The following is a 22,474-nucleotide window of genomic DNA, read 5'->3' as shown; positions in this document are numbered from 1 at the left end:
TTTCATGATCCACTAGGCAGTAGTGGTACATCCAGACTCAATCCAAAGTGCACAGGATTTTCTTCTTAAGAATACTTAATTTTGAGAGACAGACAGAGGCAGGGAGGAGGAAGAAGAGAGAGAAAGAGAAAATTGGCAAATTAAATATTTGTATTGGGGGTGATATTTAGCAGTGACGCAGCTGCAAATCAGTGAGATCACACCTTGTGTTCTCACATGTGATCAGCTGGAGATTGCTCACACAACTAATTTTTTTTTCTCACTAAAAATGAAGCCAATATTCAACCTCTTTCACTTTCTTTTCTGTTAATTAACATCAGCACATGAAACTGTGGATTGTCATTTTAAATGGAATAATTCGCTTTAAGTGATTTATCTTAATGAAATATCTTTTCAAGAGTTCAGAGATACATGTAAGGATAAGTTATTTATAAAAAGGATTTGGAATGTGTTTAATGTGATTGTTTAGAAGCATAAATTAGGTCAGATTTCTGAAACCCTCCAACCCCATTTTAATATTTGAAATATCAAAACTTCAAAATAATATATGCCATGGGTTTTATGTAAGCACGTGATTATAAAGAAAATAAACTATCACCTCTGTCAACAAATCACCAGAGCAGTCATTAAATTTTTGAGCTGGAAAGGATCCTAGAAATCAGTTTGCCCAATCTCCTAATTTGAGAGGTGAGGAACTAGAAGCTCCTGAAGGCTTAAATTTCCCACTAAAGGTCACACAGCTGATAAATTGCAGAGCCAGGGTCCTTGGGGTCGAGTCCCCTGACTCCTAACACATTTTTCACTCTGTTACCTACAGAAGTCAGAAACAGGGTGCCCTTTCCTGGCCTTGTCCGTCCACTCATTGGTTCACTTTTTAACAGACTTTTTTTGTACGCTTACTTTATTCTGTTCCTGTGCAAACTACTGAGATAAAAAGATATCCCTGTCTCCAAGAGAACTCACAGTCTAGACACCTGTGACCCTCAGCTTGACTCAGATTGTATCAGTCTTAAAAGAATATAGTCATCTCTGTAAGTGACAGTGGTGCATGAGTCTTGTCTTCTGTTGGGCTCCAAGATAATGTCCCTACTTTTATAGTAAGCTTTTCTAAAACACGTTTCTTAATTGGACTATGAAAATTGTGATGGCTATTAAATTACAGATATAAACTGTTACCATGGAAGGGGGCATCTGTCTCATTGTATGTTCCAGGAAGAGCACTGATATGCTGCAAACCTGTGTCTACTGGATGCATCTCGGTGAATCCTGAAATTATCCTACTATGAATAAAAATGCAACGTATCAACCACATATCATTAGTAAAATAAACAGTAAAGGCTTAGTCTGGATTTTAACAGTCTGTTATGTACTTAGGGAGTATTTAATATGTGGATAATTGATGCAATAGACCTTAATGGATCATTCAGAGCCATTAAGATCAAGTGTGTCTGTAGCTAGGGTACTAGGGGAGGGTTTAATCAATTGAACTGAGCATGCACGCCTATTCTGCACATTTTTTTGTTTGTTCTCTCTTGTTTTGCACTTTGACCAGATAAAACTGGTCACGGATGCCTGAAACTTCCTAGAGGTGAAAAGTATGATGTGATTTTAAAAGCACATTTTGTGGTAGTCAATGAATGGAAACCCTCTTGGCATTTCTCTCAGAATGTCTTCTTTAGACTTTATATCTCATTTGAATCAGGGTTCCAAGTGTTTCTCTATGTGTAACAGACTGTTTAAGTTTTTATCTCCACTTAACATCAACTTGTCCATGAAAACCAAGCAAGTTAATGTTTCAGAAATAATGAGCAGGATTTAGCACCCAGGTGTTCTTACTTGGAAAATAGTACAATGTCACCCATCCTCTCAATCCCAAAACAATACCTGCAAACAAAACTTGTGTTTTATATTGAGCGTCAACTGGAAGTCTTCGAATAACTACTGATACATTTATTGTAAGAAACTGCGTTACTCTAAGATAAACACTGTGCATTTTAATCTGTGAAAGACAGTTTTGTATAAATATTTATTTTTTAAAATTAGTGTATCTTCCTTTCTTTTCCTAGCATCAAAACCCTAAGCAACAACGGCAACAAAATCTGATATTGTATTTTTCTTTAAAATGTCTCAAATTAAGACTGATGTAAACAGATAAGTAGACTTTTCTTCATGATGGAATTGTTGAATCAGACAGTAACTGAGTGGAAATTAAACCCCTAAAGAAAAATGATTGGCCGCTAAATTCGAGTTCCAAAGAGTTAGTTCTCTGGAGAATTTTGAACTCTGACGTTCTTTGTCTGTATGACCCCATGTCATGTTTTTATTACTGTACCTTGACTTGTTTCTAGGTCCAGTGCCACCCGCTTCCGCTGGAGTCAGAGCTATTACACAGCTCAGGACGAGTGGGCTCTAGACAGCGTTTACATTGGGCAGCAGTGCCCCAACATGTGCAGTGGGCACGGCTCCTGCGACCGCGGCACGTGCAGGTATGTGTGTAGAAGAGACGATTGACTCTGCTCCTCCGGGTGTGTGTTTACAACGATACCACAGCAGCTGCCATCAGACTTCTAAGGATAGCCTGATAAATAATGAAATAGCCAAAGGAAAACGATCCTCCTTTCTATCCTTATTTTAGATGTTAAAGATATTGTTGCATTTCAACAAGTATAAAGCCATATATTCTAATTTCAAAATGCAACCTCCTGGGTTTACATTTCAGAGTTTATCAGTTAGCCCTAAAGTCCTCTTTGTTAGTTAATAGAGCTTGGCTATTGCTTCTCCTTCCTTCCCCTGGTAGTCTTAAAGCACAAGTCAAACAGCTGCTGCATACTTTCCTAAACCACTTCACCAGAAGCTCAAAGCTGTATACAGAAGGAGGTGGTGATTATCGCTAATGAGGATGAGATAGGAACACACTTGGATACTTAAAGACTCTAAAAAAGACATAATTTAATCAGAAGGAGGAACTGTAAAACATGGCCACAGTTAAGTATTGGGTGAGCAGACAAACATTTACATGTGACCTTTTATGCCTACAGGAAAATTTCACAATCGTTCCCCTCTGCCCAACCGTACATGTGCATATACGCCCATATCTTTCTTCATTATCCTCATTTCTACCATTATAGCACTTTCTTTTATAAAAATGGATTCTGTCCCTTTTTCCCCATGTGAAAAACTGAAGGTTGTTACCTACCACCATGTACAAAGACTAACAGTGTAGTGAAAAGTCTAGTGCAGATGCTAATACCTGAGCAAAACTGAGACATAGGGAATGTTGCGGGTCAGATGGCTGTGGCAGTCACATACGAGTCTATCACTTGTTCACTCAGCCCTCCTCTCTCATAGGTGTGACCAGGGATACCAGGGCACTGAGTGCCACCCAGAAGCTGCCCTTCCTTCCACGATCATGTCGGACTTTGAGAACCCGAGTGCTTGGGAGTCTGACTGGCAAGAAGTTATTGGGGGCCAAATTGTAAAACCCGAAGAAGGGTGTGGTGTCATCTCTTCCGGATCATCTCTGTATTTCAGTAAGGTATGAATGAGAGCCAGGAGTAAGTGATCAGGGCAGTGACTATTTCAATATGTGACTGATGTTATGGAGCAGTCTGAACTCAGAAGGTACAAATGTGACGCAGTTTTATCTTTTCCCACCTTGTCTGCCTTTGATCGAAACTGAAGGTTGCTCAGTTGTGTTCGACTCTTTGCAGCCCCAAGGACTATACAATCCATGGAATTCTCCAGGCCAGAATACTGGAGTGGGTGGCCTTTCCCTTCTCCAGGGGATCTTCCCAACCCAGGGATCGAACCCTCAATGAGCATTCTTTACCAGCTGAGCCACAAGGGAAACCCAAGAATACTGGAGTGGGTAGCCTATCTCTTCTCTTTTTTTTTCTTCGGCTCTTGATTGGACTTTGCCAAATTCCTGTGCCTTAACTCCATTTGAGAAACTCTTTTATAGTTTTATGCTTATCTTTGCTTACTACAAATCCAGGTAGGCCGATCTAAAATTCCTGCCCCTCTTGTACCTGATTTAAAGTTCATTGCTTTCCTTTCCTCCAGTACCAGCCATGCTTGTGTCTTGAGGGGCTTTGAGTGGGGCAGGGTCTTGGCCCCTTCTTATCCCAGCCTTTGAAGGGTGTGTGAGCATGTGGGTCTGGGGATAAGGATGTGAGTGGTGGTGGAGCTTAGAAGTTAACAATAGCAACTCTGTAGCCAGACTGCCTGTTTCTATCTGATTCTGCCACTTCCTAGCTGTGTGACTTTGAACAAATTCCTTAACCTGTCTGTGGCTTGGCTTCCTCATTGGTGTTTTATATATATATATATATATATATATATATATATATATATATATATCTCATTAGCATTATTATGCAGGTTAAATGAGTACTTGTAAATCATATAGAACAGTACCTAACACATAGAAAGTACTACTAGAAGTATTTATTAAACTTGGATTATTAAGTTTATTAAACTTTTAATGGATTGCCATTAATCCCAAGAATATGATTGGAGGAATGAGGGGTAATGATGAGGGTGGAGGTGTGCAGAGCTGTTCCTATGGAACTAACCAGCTGTCCATCAATAGCAAACATCTCAGTTCCTATTTCCACTCAGTTTGGTGGCTGCTTGTGGTGTCTGCTGATGTGGGGGCCATCCTAGTCAACTTGGGCTACTATGATAAAATACCATAGAGTAGGGGACTGAAACAGCAAACATTTTCTTCTCACAGTTGTGAGAGCTAGAAAGTCTAAGATCAAGGCACCATCAGATTCAGTGTCTAGTGAAGGCCTACTTCCACACTTGTAGGATAGTCATCTTTGCATTGCATCCTCACAGGAGGCAAGAGAGAGCATGTATGCTAAGTCGCTTCAGTTGTGTCCAACTCTTTGCAACCCTGTGACCTGGAGCCTGGCAGGCTTCTCTGTCCATGGGATTCTCCATGCAAGAATACTGGCGTGGACTGCTATGCCCTCCTCCAGGGGACCTTCCTGACCCAGGGATCGAACCTGCATCTCTTCCATCTCCAGCATTGGCTGGCAGGTACTTTATCACTAGCACCACCTGGGAATCCCCAAGAGAGAGCAGAGAAAGAAAAATCAGACTCTCTTGTGTCTCTTCTTATAGGGGCACTAATTCCATCACGAGGACTCTACCTTCATAACTTAATTACCTGCTGAGGGCCCCACCTCCTAATACCATCCCTTTAAGGGTTAGTCTTCCAGCATGTGAATTTGGGAACATCTTAACATGAAGTCCATAACAGAGACTCCAAGTAGAAGTTTATCTTGCAGGCTTCAGCTTCCCCAGTGGAAGCAGACAGATCAGTATACACCAACTAGGGACTGAGTTGCCAGCCAGAATCCTAAGTCATTCTCTTGGAACAATCCTAACACACACTGCTTGGTGAGGGATGGGGTTGAGAGAACTACCTCCCTCTCCTCCCTTGCTACAGTCTAGGAAGGACGTTCTTTCCTTCCTCTCTCTTCCAGTTCCTCTCTTCATATAGTCTTCAAAAGGAGTGCAACCTGAGCAGTGTGTGCAACCGTAATTATTAGCAGCTCTCTTTAGAATGTGGAGTGACTAGTGCCCCTTCTTTCCAGCAAGGACTATAGCCACCAATTCTAGGACAAAGGGAAATGTCTCATTCCACATCATATAGCAACTACGTAAAAGTGGGTGATATATCATAGGGCTGATATGTTGCAGAACCTGTTTGGGCAGAAATCCAAAACACGTTAATTTATGCAAATGTAAAAATAGATACAGCTTTTGTTTTGATACAGGTGCAGAACAAAGAATCAGCAAGTAAACAAGATAGAGAATGACAAAATCAGGGATGGATTTTATTTAATGATATTCTTATCTATTGACATTGAAGGTTCCCTGGTCATTATTCTTAGAGATGATACTCAATAAGTGACCAATACACATTCTATAGATCTGGATACACAGTCTAATCCTGCAGAAATGGAAACATTGTGTCTCTGATACCATCAGTTCTAAAACAAGATGATGAATCCGTGGGCTTCCTTGGTGGCTCAGATGGTAAAGAATCTGCCTGCAATGTGAGAAATCTGGGTTTGATCCCTGGGTCAGGAAGATCCCCTGCAGAAGGGAACAGCTACTCACTCCAGTATTCTTGCCTAGAAAATTCCATGGACAGAGGAGCCTGGTGGGCTACTGCCCATGGGGTCGCAAAGAATCAGAATGCAACTGAGCAACTAACACACATGAATCCTTAACCAGTATGTACCCAAACAGCCCAGTAAACATGTGTGTTCACACACAGATATTTTAAACATATAAGGGTTACATATTAATATTTCTTCCTCTTAATTAAAGATGATGTCTGGAGTCAAGCTACCTGGCTTTGTACCCGGGCTCCAAAACTCATGTATTGGGTCACCTTGCAGAGTTATAACATCTTTGTGTGTCTCATCCCACTGTGAAGTGGGATGTTGGGAGTGAGTTAATGCAGGTAAAGAAAAAAGGATAGTGTTGGGCACATAGAATTACCATTATAAGTGTTAGCTATCATAATTATATTTTATGAGAATGAATTTCCAATTGGTATATTGAATATTTCCATAGGCATGCCCTGCCACTAATAAAATAAGCATTTCAAAAATGAAATCAATCTCTTCCTCCCACACCAACTTTCTCTGTAAATTTTTGTCAAGATATCTAAGGATCATAGATTTACTTTTTTTCTCTTGAATCAGTCAGACCTGTTTTGAATTCTAAGTGAGAGAAACTAGCTTAAGCGAAAAAGAAGGAAATTTAGTTCTTGAAATCAAAACAGGGAGGGCTTAGATGAAACTAGCCACAGAGATACCTGGAACTGGAAACTCAAATGCCCACAAAACTCTCTTCTTAAGAGGAGATTCTATTTTCAGGTCAGCAATCATTGTGAGAGTGGCCATGGCCACAGAGCCCTCGAAGCAACTCCATGGGAAAATGTGAGGAAGGTTTCTGATTGACCAATCACATGTCCATGGACTGGTATCATATGATGGGCATGGCCAGAGGAATATCCTCACTCTGTTGGCAGAGAGGTGGAATACACAGTTTGACAGCCCCCACCAGCCAGCATGATTGAAGCAGAGAAGGGATAATGACCCAAAGGAAGGGTTCCTTAGAGCTTTGAAGTCAATCTAGATTCATTTCTCTAAAAACATGCTTCTATCTTGTCATTCTTCCATCACCAATGTTCAGGACAGTCTCCAGGACTGCTGCCCTAACTGCATAACTCATTTTCTTTTCCAAACATGAATCCTTTGCTCCAAACTGGAAACTCTCCTCATCATTCCATATGTTGTCCATTTCCCTCTTTGCTTAATCTCCACTGCTTTCCTTTATGCCTTCCACCATTTCTGATATCCATATAAAACTTTTGCCCAAATCCTGCTGCTTCTGATACTGAATGTCAGCCTCTGTGTACTGGTGCTGAATAAAATCTCAGACATGAAGTTCTGACTGAAATAGAAAAGAATAGCTTTGTTGCTTTGCCGGGCAAAGGAGGACAAGAGCGGATTCCTGCCCTGAAAAACTATTCTACCCAAGGAGGATTTGGTGAGGAATTTTATAGTTGAAGAGTGGGGTTGCTGACCAAGATTAGGGTGTGTATAGAGCCTGCAGTCCTTTATCCTGGTCTCGGGTAGTTTCTTGATGCTTCTCTAGTTCCTTTAATCTGGCCTCAGTGGTCTTCTCTGGAATGAAGAATGTGGATATCTTCCACTTGGTGGGGGTTTTAGTTCTGTCAAGAATGCAAAGATATTGTTATGTGTTTCCGTTTAGGCAAAAGGAGGACTCTGCCACAAGGTTGCACTATTGTTTATTGTTCCTCCTTTGTCTCTGTATCTTCTCCCTTCCCTGACTAGCAACTGTTTGAATCTGCTCATTGGGATTCACTGAAGGTCCTGAAGGCTGGACTCTGTTCCCTATGAACAAGGAACAGGGGACATGGAAAGGCTTTTGTACCCTGGAGCCCCACAGAATCCTGCTTGGTTTCACTTCCGTGGGGGTTTCTAGGACTATGGCAGGTGACCCTGATCTCTCCTTTATTTGACTGCCTTTCTCATTGTCAATGTTTCCTACATATATAGATCATATTTTTATTCTCACAGTACCCAGCAAAATGCAGAATTACTGACTGAGCCAAACTTCTAGATAAGATGCTCTACTCAAAAATGCTTGCCTTGCGTTAGGTATTTACACATCCATAAATACCCTTGAGACTGAATAGATTGGAACCTAGATAACTGATCAGATGACCAAGTGGGATTTAACAAGGAATAGAACTTGATCTGTAGCTCTAAGTTGTCATTACTCTCCCTGCTTGTGTCTGCGAGCTCTCCTTTCTAGTTTGTTTTTACAACACATGGTGTTGAGCTTGGTATAATTGGCAATCAGTAATTATTTGAAGAAAGTAATGAATGAATTGGAAAGAAAAGTGGAAAACAACAGGAAGTTCTAAAGAAATGTTATCTTCAAATAAATATAGTAGAATTATTTTTCTGCTGGCTTTTTGATTAAAGATGACTTTCAGTTCAGTTCAGTCACTCAGTCATGTCCGACTCTTTGCGACCCCATGGACTGCAGCATGCCAGGCTTCCCTGCCCTTCACCAACTCCCAGAGCTTGCTCAAACTCATGTCCATCGAGTCAGTTATGCCATCCAACCATCTCATTCTCTGTTGTCCCCTTCTCCTCCTGCCTTCAATCTTTCCCAGCATCAGAGTCTTTTCAAATGAGTCAGTTCTTCGTATCAGGTGGCCGAAGTATTGGAGCTTCAGCTTCTGCATCAGTCCTTCCAATGAATATTCAGGGTTGATTTCCTTTAGGATTGACTGGTTGGATCTCCTGTCTGTCCAAGGGACTCACAAGAGTCTCCTTCAGCACCACAGTTCAAAAGCATCAATTCTTTGGCACTCAGCTTTCTTTATAGTCCAACTCTCACATCCAAAAAACCATACATCCATACATGACTCCTCAAAAAACTAGACAGATGTTTGTTGTCAAAGTAATGTCTGTGCTTTTTAATATGCTGTCTAGGTTGGTCATAACTTTCCTTTCAAGGAGTAAGCGTCTTTTAATTTCATGGCTGCAGTCACCATCTGCAGTGATTTTGGAGCCCAAGAAAATAAAGTCTGTCACTGTTTCCTTTTGTTTCCCCATCTAGTTGCCATGAAGTGATTGGACTAGATGCCATGATCTTCATTTTTTGAATGTTGAGTTTTAAGCCAACTTTTTCACTCTCTTCTTTCACTTTTATCAAGAGGCTCTTTAGTTCTTCTTCGCTTTCTGCCATAAGGGTGATGTCATCTGTGTATCTGAGGTTATTGATATTTCTCCTGACAATCTTGATTCTAGCTTGTGCTTCCTCCAGCCCAGCGTTTCTCATGATGTACTCTGCATATAAGTTAAATAAGCAGGGTGACAATATACAGCCTTGATGTACTCCTTTCCTGATTTGGAACCAGTTTATTGTTCCATATCCAGTTCTAGCTGTTGCTTCTTGACCTGCATACAGATTTCTCAGGAGCTGGATAAGGTGGTCTGGTATTCCCATCTCTTTTCGAATTTTCCACAGTTTATTGTTATCCACATAGTCAAAGGCTTTTGCATAGTCAATACAGCAGATGTAGATGTTTTTCTGGAACTCTCTTGTTTTTTCAGTGATCCAGTGGACGTTGACAATTTGATCTCTGGTTCCTCTGCCTTTTCTAAATCAAGCTTGAACATCTGAAAAGACGACTTTAATGGAAGACAAAACATAAAGTTTTGTAAAGTGTTTTAGAGGTTTTATTATAAAGGCTCAAGATTTTAAAGACATTGCCTTTAAATTTTGTATTATATTATGTAAACCCTAAAGACATTTTAACCTAGAATGTCAGGGAATATTGGACATATTTTCTACTCTCCAGCAATGAGAAAATCCTTAATCTATTATCTGAACACACATACTCTCACATTACATGCCTATGTATACATAGATAGATAGATAGATATAAATGCTCCTTGTTGTTGTTCGGTCACCTAGTCGTGTCTTGACTCTTCGTGACCCCATGGACTGCAGCACACCAGGCCTCCCTGTCCCTCCCCATCTCCCGGAGTTTGCCCAAGTTCTTGTCCATTGCATCTGTGATGCCATCCAGCCATCTCATCCTCTGATGCCCTCTTCTGCCTTCAATCTTTCCCACCATCAGGGTCTTTTCAAAAGAGTTGGCTCTTTGCATCAGGTGACTAAAATATAGGTCACACATATCTACACATATACATAAATACATTGATCATAGAATGATAGGAAAAAAACTACAAACTGTGTGTTACATCAGATTCTAAGTTCTGACAGAATGGTTTGCCATGAGCCATTTCTTTTTTCTTTTTTACCCCCTTTAAAACAATGTTCATCATTTCAGGTCACTGAACAAAAGAAATTGATTTGTGCTACTCTAGAAAAAACATCTTCAGTGCCACACCAAGCATTTATATGATATTTTTCACCATTTACAAAAATCCCACAAAATACTTTCAGAACCATTATAGAGTAATACCATAGTCTCCTGGAAAAACAACACTATTCTGTGAATTTTGCAATAGGTAATCATTCCAACCATCTAATTATGATAGCTGGATTTTTATACTTCTCCTCACCTTAGATCTTTATCTTCTGGCTCATTTCCACATGCCAGGGTTTTCATAGAACTTTGCTGGGTGGGAATTAACCAGCTAGATTCTTCTCAAAATCATTTTTCCTGTACTGATCCTGAGGCATGAAAATTCTAGGTGAGATTATAGTAATCTCTGAGATGTTTCATACTTAACAATATGTCAAGTCAATCGGAAGAAAAATGAAAGACACATCTACTATGCTGAAAATGCATATTACTTTTAAGATTTCTTCTAATATGTACATAAAATTGAGAGTTCCAGAAGACGAGTTCCTGTCTCAGGATTAACCTTAATTTCTTTTTGCTGGCACCCTTGTCTATTTTGGGATCTCTTAGTTGGCTTTAGGTTTATCGGTAACTGTGTACTCCCATAATTATCACCAAGTATTTCCCCTGTGACTTCTAATAACTGAAACCCTTTCTTAATTAACTTAGTGGATTAGAGTAGAGTTTAAATTATAAGTGTGAGGGATGCTTTGCTCTATACTGTGTATCCTATCTCAGATTTTCTTCCCAGCTTAATTGAACTTCTGAAAACTCTCCAGGACCAATCAGTGCAAGCCATGGATTAGCTTTGGCAGATTTGATTTGGGTGAAAGAATCTTATCAGAAAACTTTTTTTCAATCCTGTTAGCATGAAACCATTTACAGACAAATGACAAGCTTGTCAATTTGTGTCTACTACCTTGCAATAGAACTGTGACAGGCAGGGGCACTTCCTGTGGCACTAAACAAAGGAAGCAAGTTACCGGATTTGAAGAAGTTTTTTAACATTTTTAAGACACAAAGAGAAAATTTAGTGGGTGCAAAAACTTATTTAGTGATCCCTCCCACCTTCTCTGTTTCCAAGAGAGACAGACAGGTTGACTGACTGGGAGCCCAAGAGACTTCAGTACTCCCTGTTCAGAAGTTTCTGTCTTAACCTGTTTCACATCAGTTCCCAGGTAGGAATAGGGTCAAGGCATGTGTATGCAGAGACTATTCCCTCAAGAAAGCATGCCATGTGCTAGGCAAGTTATGTAGCATGTTATTTCATCTACTTGTCACAACACCCTATGCGGAAGGTATTAGTACCCATATTGTACTTCTGAGGAAAATAAACGCTCAGAAAGGTCACACAGCTAGAGGACAGCATGAATCATGGGCTGAGATTCAAACCCAGCTCCAACTGATTTCAAAGTATGTATTTGATCTTTCTGCTCCATGACTCCGCCTGGAAGAGATTTACAAAGGGAATACTGGAAGTGTTTTAATTAAAATGAGTTTTGCTTTGTTATTAAAGACTTTTGAATACTCTTTGGTGTAATTAGCCATTCTCAGGGGTCTCATAATCAAGTTCTGGATACTAATAGAATGTATCCAGGAACAGTTAAATAACATAACTTGCTCCTCTCAACAATAAAGGAGAACATGATCAACTTCACATAGAGCCAGGATGCTCAAACAAATTTGAAACTGAAACAACAAATTGCTCCCAGATAATTGGATCTATGGTTTCTCTGTTCTTTGGAAAGGCTGGGAAAAGACAGTTGGTGAGCTGGGATCTAGATACTTCCTGGGTGGACTTTGTCCAGTTCTACATCCAGATCGGTGGAGAGAGTCCTGCGTGCAACAAGCCTGACAGCAGAGAGGAGGGTGTCCTCCTCCAGTACAGCAACAACGGGGGCATCCAGTGGCACCTGCTGGCAGAAATGTACTTCTCAGACTTCAGCAAACCCAGGTAACCAGCTCTGATTGCCTTCCAGTGGTTTCAGGAAGGGTAGGGGTGATGTTGCTGTTGTTTAAAACATTGAGTCATTTCAAGGAGAGAGAACTCTCCATGATATAACACAATTAGATATGGAGAGAGACCAACCAAAAGCATCAATTCTAATGCACACAGGGGAGAAGCAGAAACCAGATAAAGCCAACTGGGTCTAACGAAAATAATAACATCCAGGGAGAGACTCAGTAATGGTAGGTGGGAGATGGAGCTTGGTGAAGTTCCCACTATACCGTAAAAAGGGAATTGATAATGGGGCCAACTGATTTAAACAATTTGGAATTATTCAAAGTATTTTTTTCTAAGGAATAGCATTGTCAATCTGGAAATTACTGAGAATTCAGTAAAGTAAGAAGATTACTATATAGACAAACAAAAATTCAATAGTTTTCTTAAATTTCAGATATATTCCATTTTTATTTAAGGGAATTTTTCTTTAGGTCCTAACTATCTCACCACATTTTCGAAGAGTTCTATGACACTAAAATGGTCAAGAGATTCTGAGTTGGAAGCTATCAGAAGACCCCATGATGGAAAATACATAAATAAATATAAGGAATAAGTTTAACAATACTGAGAATCTCTGTAAAGAAAATTTTAATAAAACTTCAAAACTTCTTTCAAATATATAAAAGTGAACAAATAAATGGAAAATAATAGAGCATCCTTGGATAGGAAAACTGAACATTATGATATGAAGATACCTCTTAATTTATATTTTATACTATTACAACCAAAGTCTTAGTGGTATTTTTTTGTAACTTTATGTCTAGAAATATAAACTGACAAAAATAGTTTAAACTTTTGGTTAAATATAGAGGGATATCCTACACGATATTATAATATATTGTATAACCTACATAATTAAAGTGGAATGATACCAGTGCATAGATAGAACAATCGAGTCAAATGACCCAGAAATTAACTCAGATATACATACAAACTTATATATGAAAAAAAAAAACACATCAATTATCAATGATCAAGAAATGGTCATTCAATCAAATTGTGTTAGAAAAAAATGGGTAGGCTCTTGGGGGGAAATATCTATATAGATTGTCATCTAACATCTCAGATGATAATGTTAAAGACTGGTTAAAGATTTAAACATTTAAGATTACTATATGATCTTGGGAAAAGACTTAAACTTTCTATGCATAAATTCAGTAGAAGAATTAACACTCATATAACACATCCGTTTCCAAGGAAATAGAAAAAAATAAAAAATAATAAACTGAGAAAATATTTGCAACAAGTATGAGAAATAGAAGATCAGTGTTCCTGTAAAGAGCTCATACAAATTATCAAGAAAAACACTAAGATCCAGTAGAAAAATAGGTAAAAGGAATGAGTAGATGTTACAAAACAAGAAAGACCTATGTTTAATAAAATACAGTTAATATCCAACCTCTCTTGCAATAAAAATGATACCATTTTTCAATAGTCAGATGGTCAGTTTTTAATAATACAAAATACTCTTTCCACATGGAGCAGCAAGACAGGTGCTCTCATGTCATCCTGCATGCCATTATTCGGAAGGAATTTTGGAAAAATCCTTTGGATTTTTGGAAAAATCAAGAGCCTTAAACATGACCATTTTATTTGGCCTGGTAATTCCATTTTGAAGAATCTTCCCTAAAGAAATAAACTGAGGTGTACATAAAACTATATGCATAGATTTTCATCACAGAATTATTTATAAGGAAAGGTGAGATAAATAGTAGCACATCTGTGTGATGAAAAATTATATAAATGGTAAAATGATCTTAACTAAGTTTACTGACATGAGGATGTGCTCATGATATAATGTTAATTTTTTAACTGTAAGATACAAAATTATACATATATCTCACCTGTGTAAAAGAATACATGCTTGAATGGTATACAGCAAACTGTTAGCAGAGGCCAGTCTCATGTGGTAGATTATGGTTGGTTTATGTTTCATTTTTACTGGTTATTTATATTTTCCCTCAATAAAGTAAGAACTGTTTTGAAAAAAAATAATGCTATTTTAATGCAATAATGTACAAGGGAGCAGTTTTTTCTAAGGATTTCTTTAGAAATGTTATGACCATTGCCGTGGTAGTCAAAAGACATTGTTCAGTTAATCAAACTTAGTTGAAATATCTGCCTCCAAAAGATACGATAACAAATGGAGAAACCAGTACCAAGACTAAACTTGCTTACAACTTTAAACCTCTTGTCTAATGTGTCTAAACTGAGAAATTTCTCAAAAATACCAAGAGATCAAGCAAAACTAAACTTTCTCTTGTTGCTACCAGTGTTATTTTAACAGCTGCTAAGAAAAACAAAGTTTTTCCTTTCCTGGCACTAAATGATTTGCTTTTATGCAGATTTGTCTATCTTGAGTTACCAGCTGCTGCCAAGACCCCCTGCACCAGGTTCCGCTGGTGGCAGCCTGTGTTTTCGGGGGAGGACTATGACCAGTGGGCAGTTGACGACATCATCATTCTGTCCGAGAAACAAAAACAGATCATCCCAGTTGTCAATCCAACTTTACCTCAGGTATTTCTCATTATGTCTGAACTCCAGGACGACATAGAATTGTAAAAGAGGATGGGATTACTGACTCCTCCAAGGATTTAGTGCTTGACACTTGAACGTGTAGTTTGGTTTTATGTGTTTGCACTAATTTTTTTTTTACCTCTCTATGCTACTCTTTCACAGATTATTTAGATGTTAAAAAATGTAAGAAAAGACTAGAAAGTTTGGCCAATTCATTAAGCGTGATTATTAGTTTGTTTATAAAATAATTAGATATATAGTGGCAAAATATTTTCAGTTGTTAAATAATCAGGAGAAAAACTTCATGGAAGTTTAAAAAACAGTTTGAGAGTCTGGTTTATTTTCTTATGTAACACAAATAGTACATGGTAATACAAATAGTACATGGTAATACAAATAGTAGCATGTCACAAACTGAAAATTCCTTTCTTCTTTTCAGAGCTATCAAATTGCCTTTCTGTGTTGTTTGTATTGTTTCTATTAGAACTTTTATGAGAAACCAGCTTTTGATTACCCTATGAATCAAATGAGTGTGTGGCTGATGTTAGCTAATGAAGGAATGGTTAAAAATGAAACTTTCTGCTCTGCCACGCCATCAGCCATGGTGTTTGGAAAATCAGATGGGGACCGATTTGCAGTAACTCGAGATTTGACTCTGAAACCTGGATATGTGCTGCAATTCAAGGTATTTATGCATAAACTTCTTGCAGATTAAGGAGCAACCATCTTCCAGATTTGTGAATGAAATTCACAAAGAACACAAAATGTTTATATTTCTGTTAGTGAAGGAACTCATCTGAACAAACAGTTTCCATCAGTCTTGGAATGGCATAGCCTTTTAGCTTTACCCATAAGGAAAACAGCTTGTCAGTTTTTAATGAGCCCCAGAAGTGGCTGTGTCATTGTATTTCTTTAAGTGCTCATGGAACTCTATCAGAATTAAAAAGAAAGATTACTTTGAGGATTTCAATCTGATTGTGACTTAATGAATCCCATGCTTTTGGATGGTAATGGATACGTTCTCCTTTTCAGCTTACTAGTACTTTTTAAACTTGCAAGTAATTTTATGTTTTTACTATGGGGTTTTCAAACAATTTCTTTTCCTTTGATTCAATAAATTTTTACTTTAATTATCACTGTTCTCTTAAAAGCTGCTTATTTTTCAGTGCTGTGATAACATGTCAACATGGATAGCAAGTATTTACTTTGACAAGCTCTTTTTTCAAAACCCTAATCAAAATTTCATTGTGTTTATAATAAAATCCCATTGGTGAATTCTGGGGTCGAGAGTAATGCATTTTTAATGATCCAGCACAACTACATGGTCCTTACATAACGGCAGGATGCAGATGCTAAATAATTTACAAATGGAATTATTAAAGAGATCAGATGTTTATGGGAAGCTCTTCAAATATAATTTCCAGAGGTCTGTAAACAAGGCAGTGAGTCATAAATAAGATGATTAGTGAAATGTTATTCTTCTCTGTTTAGATTTTGATGCTAAATTGCCATGAAAAACCATTAATAACGGTGTACAACTATATTAATTTGTTGGTACTGCCTAAAATGGGAGCAAAATAACAGCAATGGCAATACATTGTCAGAATAGTATGCAGTTTCTCACCTGGCACTTTTTCTAATTAATTAACCACAAAATCATGATAGTGTAGGTGTTGAACTCTGCAAGGTGGTATTCTGAAGGTATTAGATTCTGAAAATCGAAATAGAGAAAACATTATTAAATGTTTCAAAACATAATGCAAAATGCCTAAGAAAAGTCTCAATTCTCGAATCACACCAGCAGAAATTGTTGATTTGTAGCTATCAGTTGATAATAGGCAGGTAATATGAGTCATTTAGGAATTGTTAATGTATATTTGGAATCTGTAATCAGAACTTGATGTTATTTGTCCAAAAAGGTACAGTGCTGGTTAAGTTTTGATGACTGCCTGCCTTGTGTCAACATTAAGTGCTAGGAATACAGAGATGAGAAATGTAGCCAAGCCCTCAAGGAGTTTAGAAACTAGCAAGTGAGCTAGAAAAGTGAGCAGTTGCAGTAGAGTCACTGGAGTGCTGTGGTAGAAAGAGGCTCTGATGCTGTGGGAGTACCTGACATGGTTCCTGGCATGTGGCAGGTACTCCAAAATTATCTGTCAGTTAAATGGATAGATGGATGAGTTGAAATAGGAAGTTTCTGGAAATACAGAGACGTAGCAGACTGCAAAATGGAGGGGGTGGGAAATTTCAGTTAGAACAGAATGTGCAACTATGTGAAAATACAGGAAAGTGCAAATGAGAATGGAAACGTTGGAAATTTGAGTTTGGAGTACCTGCCATAGAGGTAAGATAAGGTTGATTCTAATGGGCTTTATATGATACACTAAGTCACTTAGATATTAATCCAAGAGCAATGAGTCATGGAAGATGTTTAATCCATTGAATGTGAGAATCAGACCTGTGTTTTAGAAGGATCATTCTATTGACTTGACAGGAGGAAACACTGGAATCAACAAGTAAATTCATTCATTTATTCAGCAAATATTTATAAAACCTCTACTATGCTCCAGGCTTATTTTTAGGCTATGAAAATAACTAGGAATAGAGAGTTTGACAAAGAAAAAACAAAAGAGAACAGAGAGAACAAAAAGTACAAATGCCTTAAAGTAAGAATGTGCTTGGAAAAGTTCAAGAAACCACAAGGACGCACTGTGACTAAAGCAAAGTGAGGAAGGGGAGACTGGCAGAAAAAAAAAGATCAGACTTTGACTTCTGCTCTACATGAAACGGGCTTCCCTGGTGACTCAGATAATAAAGAATCCGCCTGCAATGCAGGAGACTTGGGTTTCATCCCTGGTTTGGGAAGAGCCCCTGGAAAAGGGACTGGTAACCTGCTCCAGTATTCTTGCTTGGAGAATTCCATGGACAGAGGAGCCTGGTAGGCTACGGTCTATAGGGTCAGATATGACTGAGTGACTAACACTGTACCTACACTACATAAAATAGCTAGAAGAGTGACATACTCTGACTTAGACTTTTAAAAAATCACGCAGGTTAACTGAGTTGGGAGTACACTGGCAGAGTCAAAGGCAGAGATAAAAAGACTGGCCAGACAATTATTTCAGTGATCCAAGTAATAGATAATGGGAACTTGGACCTGTGAGATAGTGGAAGAGGCAGACAGATGTGCTCAGATTGCTGAGTGTATTTTGAGTAAAGTGACAATGCTAGAGAAGTCATCAAAATAAGAAATGAGGAGGCCAGACTAAAGCATAGCCTGGGACTATAAGTAGATGGGTCTGAAAGATGTTAAAGGTGCACAGTCAACAGGTTTGGGTAACCTACTGGGTGATAGAATGGATTCTAGAACGACTCCCATATTTCTGGCTCTAGTCACTGAAATCAGAAATTCAGGAATAGGAGGATTTGTTTTAGGGTGGTGGATGATGAGAAGACTTGGACCTGGGGATTTAGGGATTCCTGTGGATTGCTAAGGGTTTCCCAGGTGGTTCAGTGGTAAAAGAATCCACCTGCCAAGACAGGAGATGCAGATTCGATCCCTGGGTTGAAAGGATCCCCTGGAGAAGGAATTGGCAACCCATTCCAGCATTCTTGCCTGGGAAATCCAATGGACAATGGAGCCTGGCAAACTACAGTCCATGGGGTTGCAAAGAGTCAAACATGACTGAGCACAAATGCTCATGGATTGCTGAAAGACAAACAGACAAGAAGCAGCTATGTACATTGTTCGGAGAGTCTGAGAGTATCTGGGAGTCATAGGGATTCAGAAGGAATCTGAAATTATGATTGTGAATGAGATTAGGGAGCTTGTATGGAGTAAAAAGGTAAGAAAGCCAAGAATTGAATTCTAGAAAACATCAGCAGTTAAGAAGCAGGCCAAATGGTCCGTAAAGAATAAAATCACAAACTTGTCACAGAACTGAAAGCTCCATTGACTTACCTACTTTAGCCATAAGTCTAAGACAGAAAGCTAACTATGTGTGCCCAGTGTGACTCCTCTCACCACAGGCCAGCCAAAGGCTATGCTAACTAAGTAATGTAATAAAAGGGTTTATGTTACAAGAGGTGATCTTGCATCTTAGAGGGTCAAGTCTTTATTTTCTTGACATTTAACTATGTAAACTTGAATAAATGAATCACAATAAAATTGCCCCTAGCCGTATTATAAATCCTTCTGAGATGCTTTCTAGCTTGGAGCATGGAATTAAAGAAAATATGTGTTCTTCCCATTTTTGACTGACTGACTCAAGCTACTTTACAGTCACAAGGATGAGCTGGTTGACCTCTTGAGCTCTGACCCAATTTTATTTGCCTAGGGGCCCATCTTTCCTTCATCCTTTATTTTTTGGTCATGATTATATTCTCTTGAGTTCTTCTATTTTTTCTATAAAATTTGACTATTCTTAGTTATAAAGCCTTATACAATCCTATGATGGCTCCAACCAACAAATGAAATAACATATGAATAGATCGTGTGATCTAAGACAGCATGTGATTAAATTTCAGGAAGAGTTTGACATTTACAATTTTTAAAAAATATAAACTAAAACAGTAATACAATCGTTTACATATTTATTAATTTAGAAAGAAACTGTCCAAAGCTTTAGTAACATTCAGTGCTGTGTAAAACTGATTTATTTGAATCTAAGTGATTAAAAATGAACACATATAAATAGGAAATTCACAGTTTCTACATTTTGATTCATTAATACTACTCCTAGATATTGGTATGCTTCCTTATAAAGATTAGAAGAGAAAACAGAAAAAAATGTTTGTGCTATGGGCTTCCCTGGTGGCTCAGTGGTAAAGAATCTGCCTGCCAGTCCTGGAGAAGGAAATGGCAGCTCGCTCCAGTATTCTTGCCTGGAGAATTCCAAGGACAGAGAAGCCTGGGGGGGCTAGAGTCCATGGGGTCGCAAAGAGTTGGATACAACTGAGTGACTAACATACACACACGACAATGTAGGAGACACGGGCTCAATCCCTGATCCAGGAAGATCCACATGCCTCGGAGCAGTTAATCCTGTGCACCACAACTATTTAGCCTGTGCTCTAGAGCCCAGAAGCCACAACTACTGAGCCCACGTGTTGCAACTACTGAAGCATCCCTCCAGCCCATAGTCTGTGCTCCACAATAAGAGAAGCCACTTCAGTGAGAAACCTGGGCACCACACCTAGAGAGAAAGCCCTGCTCACCGCAACTAGAGAAAAGCCCACGCAGCAACGAAGACCCAGCACAACCAAAAATAAATAAATTTATTTTTTTAATGGTTGTGCTATAGCATTGTGATATAGGTTGCATTTTTTACAATTTTTTGAATATTTTTAATCCTGTGATGACAATCATCTCCACAAGTGCATAGAAGAGCAATGGTTTTATTTCTGGATTATGTTGCTTATTTGATGCTGTGACAGAAATTTAATTCTTCCATATAAATTGACAGTGATTTCTTACTGAGCTTTTGTAAGAAAACAGAATAAAGATGCCTGTCCCCCTGAAAGCAGAGGACAGCTTCAGTGACCTTCATGTTCCAAAGAGGACAGCTCTCTATTATATGCTTCCCTCTGTTTGTATCCTCAGTCTGGGAAAGGAAAAGAAAACAGTTTCTTGGCTTCTCATCTTTTGCCCAAGACTCTGATCACATCTATGCTCTCTCTTCTCTCCTATAATCTCAAGAAGTCTACAAAATGGGCACCTGGTCCTGCTTTCTATTGAAAAGCACCTATTGCTTTTTTTTTTTTTCATTTATTTTTATTAGTTGGAGGCTAATTATTTTACAATATTGTAGTGGGTTTTGTCATACATTGACATAAATCAGCCATGGAGTTACATGTATTCCCCATCCCAATCCCCCCTCCCACCTCCCTCTCTACCCGATCCCTCTAGGTCTTCCCAGTGCACCAGGCCCGAGCACTTGTCTCATGCATCCAACCTGGGCTGGTGATCTGTTTCACCATAGATAATATACATGTTTCGATGCTGTTCTCTCTAAACATCCCACCCTCACCTTCTCCCACAAAGTCCAAAAGGCTGTTCTGTACATCTGCGTCTCTTTTTCTGTTTTGCATATAAGGTTATCATTACCATCTTTCTAAATTCTATATATATGTGTTAGTATACTGTATTGGTCTTTATCTTTCTGGCTTACTTCACTCTTATAATGGGCTCCAGTTTCATCCATCTCATTAGAACTGATTCAAATGAATTTTTTCATGGCTGAGTAATATTCTGTGGTGTATATGTACCACAGCTTCCTTATCCATTCATCTGCTGATGGACATCTAGGTTGCTTCCATGTCCTGGCTATTATAAACAGTGCTGCGATGAACATTGGGGTGCACGTGTCTCTTTCAGATCTGGTTTCCTCAGTGTGTATGCCCAGAAGTGGGATTGCTGGGTCATATGGCAGTTTTATTTCCAGTTTTTTAAGGAATCTCCACACTGTTTCTCCATAGCGGCTGTACTAGTTTGCATTCCCACCAACAGTGTAAGAGGGTTCCCTTTTCTCCACACCCTCTCCAGCATTTATTGCTTGTAGACTTTTGGATAGCAGCCATCCTGACTGGCGTGTAATGGTACCTCATTGTGGTTTTGATTTGCATTTCTCTGATAATGAGTGATGTTGAGCATCTTTTCATGTGTTTGTTAGCCATCTATATGTCCTCTTTGGAGAAATGTCTCTCTAGTTCTTTGTCCCATTTTTTGATTGGTCTCCCTGTCCTCTTCTTCATGTAACTCTGTGAACCTCTCTGGGTGTCCCTCATGGTGGAGAATCTTTTCACCATTAACCTAGAAGTTTTATTATCAGTGCTGTATAGTTAGAGAAGTCTTGAGACTACTGGAAGAATAAAACTGAAATCCAGAGGCAGGAGACTTAAGCCCAAAACCTGAGAACACCAGAAAACTCCTGACTATAGGGAACATTAAGTAATAAGAGACCATCCAAAAGCCTCCATACCTACACTGAAACCAACCACCACCCAAGAGCCAGTAAGTTCCAGAGCAAGACATACCATGCAAATTCTCCAGCAATGCAGGAACATAGGCGTGAGCGTCAACATACAGGCTGCCCAAAATCACACCTAACACATAGACCCATCTCAAATGGACACTCCATTGCACTCCAGAGAGAAGAAATCCAATTCCATGCACCAGAACACCAACGCAAGCTTCCCTAACTAGGAAACCTTGACAAACCAATCATCCAACCCCACCCACTGGGTGAAACCTCCACAATAAAAAGGAACCACAGACCACCAGAATACAGAAAGCCCACTCCAGACACAGCAATCTAAACAAGATGAAAAGGCAAAGAAATACCCAACAGGTAAAGGAACATGAAAAATGCCCACCAAGTCAAACAAAAGAGGAGGAGATAGGGAATCTACCTGAAAAGAATTTAGAATAATGATAATAAAAATGATCCAAAATCTTGAAAACGAATGGAGTTACAGATAAACAGCCTGGAGACAAAGATTGAGAAGATGAA

At 38.8% G+C, this 22,474-nt stretch overlaps 1 protein-coding gene across 4 annotated transcripts in view; it reads left to right on the top strand.

The window, feature by feature from the left end:
• Window positions 1–22,474, top strand: part of RELN (reelin) — a 523,209-nt gene that overhangs the window by 390,564 nt on the left and 110,171 nt on the right. For all 4 annotated transcript variants that reach the window (XM_043462977.1, XM_043462976.1, XM_043462975.1 and 1 more), the window contains 5 exons: window positions 2,349–2,486; window positions 3,349–3,535; window positions 12,193–12,398; window positions 14,795–14,966; window positions 15,451–15,651. In XM_043462977.1, coding sequence (XP_043318912.1) covers window positions 2,349–2,486; window positions 3,349–3,535; window positions 12,193–12,398; window positions 14,795–14,966; window positions 15,451–15,651 — 904 coding nt within the window. The remainder of the gene's footprint in view (window positions 1–2,348; window positions 2,487–3,348; window positions 3,536–12,192; window positions 12,399–14,794; window positions 14,967–15,450; window positions 15,652–22,474) is intronic.

The sequence above is a fragment of the Cervus canadensis genome, chromosome 3, assembly GCF_019320065.1.
Source record: "Cervus canadensis isolate Bull #8, Minnesota chromosome 3, ASM1932006v1, whole genome shotgun sequence".
Lineage (NCBI taxonomy): Eukaryota > Metazoa > Chordata > Mammalia > Artiodactyla > Cervidae > Cervus > Cervus canadensis.
The sequence above is the reverse complement of the archived record's forward strand: the minus strand, read 5'-3'. Positions and strand labels throughout refer to the sequence as shown.